Source organism: Acanthaster planci, unplaced genomic scaffold, assembly GCF_054643075.1.
Source record: "Acanthaster planci isolate LZ-2023a unplaced genomic scaffold, COTS_SCS Contig223, whole genome shotgun sequence".
NCBI classification, from domain to species: Eukaryota; Metazoa; Echinodermata; class Asteroidea; order Valvatida; family Acanthasteridae; genus Acanthaster; species Acanthaster planci.
This window is the reverse complement of record NW_028257844.1, coordinates 1-13,411: the sequence shown is the minus strand read 5'-3', so window position 1 is coordinate 13,411 and position 13,411 is coordinate 1. Positions and strand designations below refer to the sequence as shown.

Below are 13,411 nucleotides of genomic sequence, written 5' to 3'. Positions count from 1 at the left end.
CTGGATACCAGACCGATGATTCTGACTACCCGACGAATCAAGGGTCCTGTATCGCCCAATGTCACGTGACCAGGACTGGAGGAATTCTTCCAGTTTTCCGGAAATAGCCGAAATATTCCGAGGTACGTCGTCCTGTCTACATTCTGCATGTTCGGATGGTACCGTTGATGTTCGGTTATTCCCGGTCGGGTAAGTGGGCTTGTTGAACGTAAACCGTCAGTAATCATGCATTGGCATATACCAACAAAGTTACTAACAACTTACTTGTTGATGGGTATGTGCGTGGAAGGACTGTTGCTTTACAAGAATTGATCAACTAAAAGAATTTCGAAAATGCTTATGTATGATTTTGATTTTTCTGAGATTTTTTCAAGTGCGCCTCAATAGGGAACACTCAGCTTACTTGGAACCACAATGTAAGGGAATAAAACCGAAAACATCCGGGCTTTCAACTTGTAACCTCTGACCCTTGCGCCATATCTATTCATATCCGTGGGCGATGCCTGATATAAGATTCTTTATCAAGATGGTCAGGAAATCTTTGGGCGGGGAACCTAGACTAGATGGTCGGAATTGTTCAATTTGTTGGTAGCGATGCGAGCGTGACGCATGCATTTACTAGTCGTTCGTTAACCAGCGAAGTTCAGCTCTAACCAAAGGAGTCTCCGTTGCTAAGAAAGTAGCGCTCTCTCTTGATCCAGATAGGTGCTCAAAGCCTACGTCTACACTGTCCTCCTTTTTTTTCTCAGAAAAGAGCATTGGGATTTGCGGAGCAGTTTTACTTTTCTTGACGTCTACCGTTTCATATAACATGCGGCCTGAAAGACGACCCGTTATGTGTGCGATAGACACCCGCACCGTCGCCAAGGCAACTCATCACACTATGGTAAATTGACGCGCTTTTAGCTGCTGAAATCATGGAGCAATAGATGCATTACGTCTCAGGTGTGAGCCCCAGGCACAATATAATTATGCAAGTTGGTTCTTGAAGCACTGGTGCGTGAAACAACAATAATATATAAAAAATGTGGCCGTTGTGAACAGGATCTTTCGCTGTGGAGAGCATCAGATGATAAGTTGCACAAGCACGACTGGAGGAACGCAGTACTGGTGTATACGCTATATACACACTGCTTGCTCCTAGGCGCAAAGAAGGCAAGTGTAATCTTTTATTTCTCCAACTTTTTTTTATTAGCCACATTTCTGCGTAATTTTTCATCACACCTCTGTGTAACTCAATAAAATCCACCACTAGGCATACACATCGGCTATATTCACCCGCCACCCAAAGCTACAACGATAATACCATAAGCTCGTTTTGCACCATATAATACTACCCAGCTAATGGCTCCTTGCCTGTCGAACATATTTTGTTCGTAATCCATTGGTAGCAGGGAAAACAAAGGAAAACTGGCTATGCGTATAGGTTTACGGGTTAAAGAAATAGCATTAGCTGGTAAAACCAGTGATACGTGGTTGTACAGGAAATCCAGCCCTCATTTAGGAATTTTACAATAAACAAAAGTTGTAAGCTACATCAATTCGACTATTATTAAAGTTAAAAAACGTATATTTATATAGTTCTTGACTGTAAATAAAAAACTTTTTTAATGTTGATATAAGCATCACTTCGATCACTTGAAATTTTGAAATTGGAGATAAGTGCGAACCTAGGCTATTTTTATGATATTTTCAACATGTTAACACCGGGATGTGCTGTTTGGTCTCTGAAAGGGATGGCATAAATCACTTTTAATATTTTTATTCTGTAAAGGAAGAACCGGGTCTTAAAGTGCAAAATTTGTAGGTAAAGAAATCAAAAAGTGACAAATTCATCATTATACCAATAGTGCATGAAAAATTAATTACGCCCAAAATATGTGACTAAAATCACTCCATGTGTTTTATGTTTACGTGTAAATATAACAATGACTTTCCAAAACAAGGTAATACTAAGGGTCTTGCTCTCTGACCCCAAATTGTGTCAAATCGTAGTTTTGACATACTCCACAAGACATCGTCAGCAGCCTAGAGATATATCGTAAGGGTGCCGATTCACGCATTTTGGTATGGATTTTGGTATCTGTTCAGAATTACTCAAATTGTAATGACTATTTTCATGCACTTTGAACTGACAAGGTTGACCAGCGAGAATCATCTAGTTGTACCAACTACTTCCAGATACCATTCTCGTCAAGATAACATAGTTTTCGTCATGATTCATTAACACGCTCTGTGTATAATATCAAATTTCCAATTAACATTATGACATTCAGTGGACGACTCGCTAAAACAAGTCGAAGATTTGGCACAAGACTCAGTCATGAGAACCCCAATGATCTTCATGCACGAACGCTAGAGTGAATAAACCATAAAAAATCCCATCCTGTAGCATGACGCGTTTTTGTGCTGAGCCTTCCCCTCATGGAGCAACGAGATTGCATGGTTTCTGTTGTGAAAAAACGCATCCACCTTCTCAGTTTTCTTTCGCGTAATAGTCATTTCAGAGTGCCATAGCAGCTGGAGCACATATCTTCAGAGGTGTGAGTGTTCCTGCTGATGGCCCTGACTTCGAGCCAGTGCCCTGGGTTAATTAAGACACTTTGTTAGGACAATGAACTGCTTCGCGCCTGATTGAAATCGAGTGGGTACATGTGATATTACGGATGGAGTACTTGAGTGAGACCGTTTTGTGCTTGTGTTTGTGAGCCGGTTGTGTAAAGTGCTCGCTTTTAGTCTTGGAATGACAGATTCCTGTTAATACCATTTCTTCCGGCCACACAGGAGCGTCGATCCGCACATACCTAATTCTGAACTAAACCATCAACGACCATACTTTACGACTTCCGAGCAACGATAATTGGAAAGCGTGAGAAATGGATCAAAGGGTGATACTCATTGATAATCATTTTGGTTGTTTTGTTACAAATTATGACTGTTTACGTTGAGGGGTCTACTTGTGCTACACAATTGTGTTAGAGAGTGCGAGGTGACTACTGCGGGAGGGCGCTTTCTAGCCGGTTGTAGAATTCACTGGACAGCCTGCGGTTAAGAGAATGAAAGTCGTCAAGTGGGGCGCGGTCGGGCTTGGCACCTGCAGGCTCTTCTGATTCCGGAATGTCTCCATCATCAGTGGGTTCACTGTCTGCCTCCAGATTCGCATCGCCATCGTCATCATCATCATCGGTGGGCCCTTCATCCGGATCAGTCTCCTCGTGACTAGCCACTCCAGCAGACACGGTCGTGGCAGGCGAGGAGGCGTTGCCATCTTCATCGATGTGGAACTCGTCCGACAGGTTGAGCTCCTCCAGCTCCTCGGTCGGAGGAGAATCATCTGCATCCTCGTCCTCATCGCCCACAGTCTCTGGGGGAGAAGGGATATTGTCATCCAGACCGTCTTGAGTGTCATCAGTGATAAGATTGTCTGGGGGAGGAGGGAGCACCTCGACGTCTACTTCACTGAACGTCACACGGGATGGTGGACGTCTTTGTAGAAGCTGGTAAGTATGATCGCTGGCTGAACCGGTAATGGCGTTTCGGCTTCCGTCCTCAGTGGAAAATGGGTTCACAATCCATGCCTCCGTTGCTTTGTTAAGAGCTCCTTCTTCGCCCTGCATGATGTCCAGTTGTGAAATAGCCCTATGTCTGTACTTGTACCCACACATCGCCCCGACCAGGAGAAGGCTCACACACAGCAAGCCTATGATCAGGAAGATGAAAGCCTCGATCAGAGTCTCAGCTTGCCCCACGGTGAGAGCAAAGCCTAAACCCTTACCGATTACGGGATCCTCACATGACGACGCTGATGTAACTGGTCGGGCGGGGCAAGCCGCTTCGGCGGAAGCTTCCAACTCATCTAGGTACTCACACCAGAAGTAGACTCGGTCACTGCGGTACCGCTGAGCTATCTTCTCCTGTAAGACATTCGTAGTGACATAAGTCTCGGTGTCGCCGTACTCAGGCCAGGTCTGGCTGGTGTTCGATGAATCTTGCCCGTCGTCCGTATTTGGGTCTCTGTTCAAAACGAAGATACAGTTTTAATTAGTTGACGTCCTTCACAGATAAAAGCAAGACCCTCAATCACCTTTCAGATAGTCACTTGTAAGAAACACAACAACCACTTTTAAGAGTACAAGTATATGTATATCACTTTTTATTATAGCAAGACGAATAAAACTAACTTAAGTTAATAATAGAATTTGTTGATGAAACGTGGCCAGGAGTAAACATGTGTATATATCCAGTCACCAGTAGTCGTAAAATAAAAATAACGTTTACTGGCTGTTAAGATGCCATTTCACCATTTTTTAAGAGTAAAAAAAAAAAAACTCGCCGAAGGTAAGAGGACAATCGTCAAGTTTGTCACCCCGTAGTTTAAGAAAACTTAGTTCTGCTTGATTTGGGCTTAAGTGTGGTTTAAGAAAAACTAAGTTCTTTGGTTTAAGAAAATAAAGTTCTGTTTGGTTTGGGCTTAAACTTTATTTGAGACACACACTCATCAATGCTCGGACACAATGAACTGAGCCACAATATACAACGAGCAGTGACAAACATAAACATGTCCAAGATTTTAAATAACATCCAACGTTTGGATTGAACAGATGCATACAGATTTAGCATTGTTTATCACAAGCCAATGCTAACAGTAACCGGTAAATAACAGGCCCATCACCAGTCTAGTAAGAAGTAAAAGTGCAGGAACATAATTGCAGAAAGAAACGTCTCTGTATCAGATTACGTCACTTGGATAGCTTGAAACTTGACATCAGACTGGATATGATAACCTGTGAGGTTTATAACACCGCCCGTTACGATGATCCAGTAAAGCGAGGTAATTCAGGAACAAAGCACGCGCACAATTACGCAGAGGGCGACGCTGATTGGACAGACCTCGCACGCACGACTGACTTACCTCAGGTCACACCATAGACGTATAAACGCATAGACCGCCAGGTCCTATTTAAAACTACCGGGGGTTTTCGTGATCTGTGCAAATAAAAATAAAACTATGTGCACATTCACCGCTCGGTGTAGGGAATTTACGCAGAGATGAGGAATTCCAGCCGTAAAATTCTATGAAGCCATTTTTCCATTGTAAAAAAAAATCCTCTCCTTAATTAATATGGCCCATAGGGATTCAACACAACGCGGTTGCAACATTTGAAAAGAAGGTATCAGTACAGAAGAGCAAAAACGTTGAACGTATTTTGGAAGCACAGATAAATCTATATAAACACAGGCAATGTAAGTGCGTTGCGCGTAATGGGCGCTGAACGCGCTGCCATCCATCGCTTCGCTCGTTGTTTGCCCATACTTTTCAAAATCACGGCTATAAGCCCAAGATGGGTGGTCTATTTGTTTATGTGTCTGAAGGGTACACTTCATTTTGGCACGCGCTGTTGGAATACCGAAATGGCTCGTTATACAGGGGGTCACTTCGCGTTTTCAGAAAATGTTATGTGCTAACAGAACTTGGAATTATGTACTGCGGTAAACTGTCGTTAAAATGATAATCAGCAAAACAACACATTGAACACGCTTCCAGTTGGTGACTTTGGTGGTAACCAAGAAAGGAAACTCAAAATATCAATCCAACTACCATAAACACTGCGCGAAATAAAAATAAAAACGAAGGAATTCGTGGCTAGGCTGTTCAGCGTTAATGTGGTTGCATAAAATGTACCGGAAGTGGCGAGAGTGGTCTAAGTACAAATGTTGAGTTTTTAGTGGAGGTCAACGTATAGCATTTAGTGATAAATTTATAGCTCGAATTCTACAAGGTAATATCTTGAATTCGAGCAGTAATTCTTCGGAGGTTTAAGGCATTTCCCCCCTTTTTTAATCTCTTAAAGAATGCTGCTTGTGTTTGGTACATGTACAGATATTGCATTTTCTTCTATGGCTTTTGTGAACATACTAATTTAAATTTAAAGTGTGGTTTCAAAGGTTATCAATGCTCCTATGAAAAAAATTACTCACCCAGTTTTGGCAAAGTTGGATAAGTATCGTATCATACGACGGCTGAGCTCCAGTTCATCATCCGTGAAGTTCCAGGAGTCATTGAACGGCAGTCCGAAAACATACGGCAACTCTGCACCATGAGGCACCAGGTCGTACGGCTCCGGGAAACGACTCTCGGACGACGAGCGGTGGTCAAAAATCATGAGTCGGCGTGAAGATAGCAGGGGCTGCAGGGTACGCAGTGACTCGACGCCGTAGCGGCAAAAGGTGCGGTCAAATTGGGCGTCGAAAAGACCCCTCATCCGTGCGATACTCCTCATTCCTTCGAAACGTATTGTTGCTCGACAGCTTTATCGATCAGCTTTGGTCTGTCGATGTTGACATCCAACCACTGCTGCCATTGGCCCTCGGTCGAACCCTTAGTGAGGTTGAATTCTGGGAACAGGTCTTTCATGAGTTCTAAGGCCACAGAACCATCGCCAGAATTGAAGATGGAGAGGAAGTCGTAGGTCATAGAGTTCCCAGGCTGTCTCACGAAAACCTCGCTGGTGGACACAGGGCGCCAGGCGAAGGATGACTTTTTCTGTATTGATAAATAAGGGTCAACCGTTTTCACGATATCTTCCACTTGTTTTCTCCGAAGGCACTCCACCAGAGGACCGCTGGATTTGCTCGGACAACCGGCCAATTGGGCCAATAGTTTTGTGTCCGCAATCGCCTCGGCGGATTCCTTGAGACTATCAGGGCCGACAACACCGCTATGTGCTACCACCCGGTGGAAAAGGGCCCGGCTACCCTTAGCAAACATGTGCAGGGTAGGTGCACCGTGGACGTCGGACTGACCCACGAGGGTCACCATGGAGGGATCGCCCCCGAAAGCTTGGATGTTATCCTGCACCCATTGTAGGGCTAGTTGCTGATCCAACAAGCCAAAATTTCCCTGCGCGTGTTCGTCCCCCGTGTACAAAAACCCGAATGGACCAAGCCGATAGTTCATCGTGACAACGACGAGGTCTCCCATTACGGCGAGGTACGAAGCATCGTAGGCACTTCCCAGGCCGCTGCGGTAACTTCCTCCGTGAATCCAAACCACCACAGCCAGGTTCGAGTTGCTGCTCAAGTTGACAGACGGCGTGTAGACGTTCAGCGTCAGGCAATCCTCACTTATTTCCATAGCAGCACTAGGGATCTGAATCTGGTCCGGTAAAAACGCAGTGATGCGCGCTGCATCTTGAGGGCAGGACGGACCGTACTTTGTTGCATTGAACACATCCCGCCATGGGGTTTTGGCGACTGGAGCGCGGAAACGCAATGTTCCACTGGGCGGTTCGGCGTAGGGTATCCCTGCGAAGATATAGCATGTGGTCCCGTTCACCTCTCGCTTAAAACCACGGACTTCTCCAGCTGTGGTATTAACAACCAGGTTAGCATTCACCTTATAGGCAACTAGTGCCCACACAGCCAGAAATAAACTCAATTGCGCCATTTCCTGAACAAAATGGTTGCCTTACTGTGTATAAGAACAGCCTACACTAACATTGCCGGACAGTGAGCAGTTATACACCTTGGTAACTTTACTGCAGACGGAACAGTCGAAGTTTTTCTTCTCCCCTGTGGAGGTCGCCTGGTGCCAAGTCCCTTTTTTGTTATGCTAATACCATGAAGTTCACTCACATTGAGGCAAGGGCGAGGTTTGATGCTTCATGCTGCTGTACATTGTTAAAATCATTCCAGGTGACCGCAAAGGGACAAAAGTGCAGATTTGTCGTGCAGGTATGCAGTTATTGAATTCTGTAGTGAAGATTTTTTATTATGTTCCGCATGTCTCCCTCAAGTGCATTGTATGCATTGAAAGTAGAGGAAATAGGCAGCCATTTTAAGCACATATTCTCTCTCTACTGAGATTTTATGGAGTTTGATTTAAAATTATTATACCATACATTCGAATGACACTAAAGGCTAGTCGCAGTCACCCAATAGCCGACTTGCCTCCTGTTATGGGTTACAGTAGCTGTTGAACTGTAGTCTCCCATAGTTTACGAAAAATGTACTAAGTTTTGAAAGTGGGGCAATGGATGCAACTCCACACAGTGATAGGAAAAGCGGCAGTTGTAATGGCTCTCGAAAGCCTGGAGCTCACTCCTGCGTGTCGTGACAGGTTGGGAAACCACTGCTTGACTGTCTTCTTGCAAAGCTTTTGGCTTTTGGCCATGTCCTTTCTTTCTTTTCTTTTTTGGGGAGGGGTTGTTCGACCAGCCAACTCGTAGGAACAACTCAGCAAACAATTTTCAGCCCGTTTTTTTCGTTTTGCCGATGAATATTCCACACAGCCACGTATATTTCAAACAGCACTAGCCAATGTTGTTTCTCACGCACTGCACACACACTTGGGTTTTGCCAATAGTAAGAGCTAGGCCTACATGACAGTCTGAGTATTGCCATTGAACAGTAGCCTATTGTAATGCGAAGTTCGCACGAACTCCGTGGGATTTTACTCCATCAAACATTAAACGCCAGTGAGCCTGTGCCCTAAGAAAAGAAAAACCTTGCCTGATTGTATATGTTTGGCTGGGGTTAATCCACTGGTGGCAAGGGTATTGTATGATTTGGGTAGGAAAAAAGTGTATTCTCCCGAATGGCAACAAACGTACTGCAACACAATTTCAAGTTAATTTTTGCAAACCATATGGTTTTGTAAGCTATGGGTTTTAGCATTAAGTCGAATTCATCTTTATCCAGAGTTATAGACATTCATTCAGGAATCAAAATTCAACAACCTGTAATGTACAAACCATACATAACACAGAAACATATTCTGTTTCAGATTTTTTTCCTAAGGCCAAACAGTTTCAGTAAATTTTAGGAAGCTCTGTCAGAGTGACCCCAAAAAGTTTTTGATACGACGCAGAATGACGTAATGTTGTTTTAAGGCACCTTCCTGAGATAGTTTTTTTTGCGGGGGGGGGGGTTCCAGGCTTACACGAAAAAAATCTGAGCTGAGCGATTGATGATGAAATCCCCAAATCTACGGATCATGGCCAAAAACAGGCGGCCGGGTCGGGGCTGGAAAATTTCCCTCTATAAGGGGTGCTGCTTACTATGAGGGGTATATTTACGCAGTGCGCGTTTTCGCCCTTTCCCGACAAAACCAAGAATTACACATGAAATATGAATCAACGTCTTAGCTACTTTTACGACAATCTCCTTGAACGAGACACTGCCCTTGTTTTGCCCTTGATTGATCGCTTGCGTGCTCCAAATTTTTGTTTCTGGCATGTTTTTCTGCTGGTGGTGTCATACTTACTAATTTTATTCATGACATGCATTGCCATGACAATTTCTCTAAACACTGTGGTGTCATCAGGAAACATCACTCTACACACGATGCTGCTATGGCGATCCTCGGGGAGTATCTGCAGGTGGAATTGACTCGATGTCTTCCAGTCCCTGTTCTCATCCTGGCCTGACTGACTCCGATCTGCCGGTATTTCTCTCTGTTCCATTCCCCGTCGATCTGTCGTGTTGATTGCCCACCTGATAATGCTGGCTGGATTAGAACCAGACGTGTTGCAGGTGAATCGGTAGTGATGACCGATTGTGACATCCGCGCTGCAGTCGGTGTCGCTATCACAGGAGTGGGTGGAGTTTATATCCAGCGTCACGCTGTTCGGTGGATGAAATTACAGATACGAAATGATTGCCATGTAGTTAAACTAACTGTTAAACGTTTAGCTATCCATAATGGGCTAGACTCGAAAATCAAGAGAATAAGACCAAGACGGGAAGAAAAAAATCTGTTCTTGTTAACTTTGTGTTATACGAGTTAATTTTCTTGCTTGTTTTCCTCCTATCTTGTCCTGTCTGTGTTCGTGGTTTGGGAGTAACATTATTTTCCACCAACAACAGTTCTCAATAAAAATCCAAGACTTACACCTTACATGTAGTGTCATAGTTTCATTTGTTGAAAGAGGGACCACTTTACGCATTAGCGACGAGCCTGTATTGTGCCTGTACAGCGTTAGAGTTAGTCGACTCTCTGTCCTTATCAGATGGATGTTCGACACCTGTTCTCCGTGAGAAACCAGATTGCATACGCTCCACCGATTTTTTGTTCTCCTTCCAATGTGCACCTGAACTGGGTTCCTTGTCCTTCTATTTCATATCGACTTATTCCGGACAGCACCACCTCCTGTGAGGAGACTGTGAAGAGAGACAATACACTAGGCAGTCCGCAGGTTGACCCAGGCATATGCAGCAAGGTATGAGACGGAGAGAACCCCCCCCTGCTTTGTGTTGATCATTGTCTCGCAGGTATCTGGGGAATCCCTTTCAGACATCTTGGGGGGGGATGTGTTAAGTAACAATAGTCTGGAATGTGTATAGGGATTGGACATGTGGGGGGGTACCCCTCGGTCTCATTTCTTGCTGGGAATAGACCCAGGGGCACATTGTGCCAGCCTGCACCTATGCAACCCATGTTCGGATCTTACTTAGTCTAGGTTCCAAGATCTTCCATAGTTAATTCCTCGATCTATGACACTAACCCCTCAGGAAAGTCTTGGATACTTGACCAGGGGCGGCAACAGACTATGGTAATAACGGTAGGATATGCATTATTCATATCACGTGAGTGATGATCGGCGGAGTTATGCAAATAACCTTTAACATGCACGCTTCCCTTTTCACGAACGACGTTTTTCAAACTGAAATATCAGCCAACATCATGTTTTATTTTTTTCAGACGCTTTGAGTTAAGCACTCACAAATATCCTTCTGTGGTCTGGGGCAGTTGCCAAGAACTTACGATTAGCGCAGATAACCGAAAATTTTGAGCCATTTTCAATTTTTGCCGTGTTGCACACTGTCGCCCACAGCAAAGTGCCGATTAGTCCCACATGTAGGATTGTGAATCGCTGTCTTTTGATATGTGCTGTTATATTGTCACCATCACTGTTATGGCGACAATATTAGAAAAAATGTGAAAGGGGCAGAGTCATTCACAGCCCTACGCGTATGGCCAGGTCACAATGTATGACATCTCCGCTCCTTTAGCACTGCAAAATTTGACCCATTTCTCCCGCAAACTGGAATTTACAGGATGAATATTCAACAAAATATTTGAATATGGAAATGATCTATCGGCGTGTCTTAAAGGCTTGTAAACACCACCTAACACAGCATTTTACGCAGAAATGCTTGGACGAGACCGGCACGCCATTTTTGTTTGTCAATACTAGGCTGAGAAACGCCACAAATATATGAATAATTCGAAGCAGTGCTTTCCCTGGAAAGTAGGGGGGGTGGACATTGAAACATATTAGCACTACCGAACAAAATGTGCAAGATGAGGTCTCAACCTGACAGACATCGTGACGGGCAGGTAAACCTTTGGTGTTCATTGTTCTGAATCCTTGAGTTTCTCCATAATGTGCATGTGGTCAGCAGGTATCATACGGTTAGTGTGTATAATACACTGCAGTTTAATATATCGTCCTATTAGTACTATAAGGTCATTAACAAAATATGTGCACTAAAAGGTCGTTAATGAATTTTTTTTTTACTTGAAATACAAGCAAAGTCCGGGTGGAGATTTGAGAAAAAGTCCCCCCAAATGATTTTTATTAATAAAATAATGTGGAACATTATCTGTTTCTTTATAAAATTCCTCCATGCTTAGAATAGGGCCCAAAAATTATTTTAAAATCATCAATGCTATAAGGTCGTTACTGCCATAACGACCTTATAGCACTGACCAAACGATACATTTCTTTTCCCCTTGTTTTGCTTTACGCGATGTGTTTTGTTTGTTCTACGGGAAGAACGATGCCAGTAATACAACCTGCTTTGTGTAGAAAGTGAATGGTTGCCACAACGAAGTATCGGGTATGTTTTTGAATAACAAACCCTTGTGCTCATTACATTTACATTACACGTATATTATTTTATATTTATAACAGACATGGCATTATACAAAGTGCAAGTTCCCTTTCACTTTTTTGAGTGACGTCTGGGTAACACACTGATTGATTTTTCTTCCTGGTAGCAATTTCAGTAGACCAATAGGTAAGTGAGGTCAGCTGTCATTGTTGTACTTGGCACGAACTGCAATTTGCAATGATTTCAATCCGTTGCATTTGTTTTAAAAAATGGCTGATTCATTACATTCACAGTTCGGAGCAGACCCAATTTTAAAAGGACGTAAGTGCTAGCACTTATTCTCACAGAATCTCGTTCATCATTGTCTCTAGACAACGTACCACCCATGAGACAGGAAAATGGCCCTATCTCTTGCCCAAAATCTTTGTAGGTTTCTGAACAGCATTTGGGACAGAAAATGTTGATTTTTAATTTTTGGAAACATTCAAGGTGCTGAAATTTAAGCTGCCTGCTTCAGGTCATTACGTTTCTCTACAACGCTACATCGTTTGCATACATGTATCTCCTGCAACTAGTCGATAATTATGTGCAGAAATAGCGATGATTGGCAGCAACTCGAGGAGGTTTTGTGCCGCACATGAACCCAAAACTTAAAGGTTTAAAATGCATACTTACAGCACAGTCCGTGAAGGCTTAAAGCAATCATTAAAACCGTACACACAGTTGTTGAGACCATCTTTACCCATGTGAGCTTGCCCCGGGAAATACTTTTCACATCATCAGCATTGTTGGACGTATTGGTTATAGAAATAGAAAGAGGTAAGGTCAACATTTCTGAAATTTGGTTTCATTATGGTATGGAGCGTCAAAAGTGGACAACCCCATTTTTTCATTTTCTGCTGGTAGATTTTCGGGATTTTGGCCTTTGCGTATAGCATTTTCAAAAAACGCAATTTTCCGCTGGCAGAAATTTGGATTTTACTTTGCCGACGGCGCTGGGGTCGTCATAAAGGGGACAAGTAGAAAAGTGAAAGGACACTTTTCTCCCTACGTTGAAATGGAACGGTCTTAGGAACTTGAGATTGGCATCACCGGACCCAGCAAAAGTTTCACGTGGACGACAGTTGGGAAGCGGCTGCCAGAGTGACAGTCTTTGTACATGTAGTACCACAAACTAATGACCCAGGCCTTCACTATAACTGCCCATTTGTATTTAATGACGCTAACAAAGATTTGAACAATAAATATTAGATTTAATCTTTAGTGTCATATACCGACTGGTGTACTGGCTAAAAGATTTATTTTCGTCGTGGCTATCCTTTTTGTGATTGGAATTACTGGCAGATACGTGTTTTGGAATTTGTAGGATGTCAAAATTAATTCAGCAAGTTCAAGTTGCATTTTAATGTTTCCTATTTTACTTTCTCTATTTTCCCCTTTTTGAAAATCTTGGTTAACTTGATGAAACAGCACTTAGCTTCTTCTCTTGACATGACTTTTTCAATTCCAACCTTTCACCGTTCCACAGCAAATTTCATTATACTACTGGACATGGATACACTGGTTTATTACA

At 43.3% G+C, this 13,411-nt stretch overlaps 1 protein-coding gene across 1 annotated transcript; it reads right to left on the bottom strand.

The window, feature by feature from the left end:
* Positions 1 to 1,167: 1,167 nt before the first annotated feature.
* Positions 1,168 to 7,783, bottom strand: LOC147795006 (fatty acyl-CoA hydrolase precursor, medium chain-like). The gene is given in 3 exon segments (XM_087132351.1): positions 1,168 to 4,014; positions 5,980 to 6,280; positions 6,283 to 7,783. Coding segments are annotated over 3 exon segments (2,487 nt in total). The 5' UTR covers positions 7,448 to 7,783; the 3' UTR covers positions 1,168 to 2,993.
* Between the last annotated feature and the right edge of the window lie 5,628 nt (positions 7,784 to 13,411).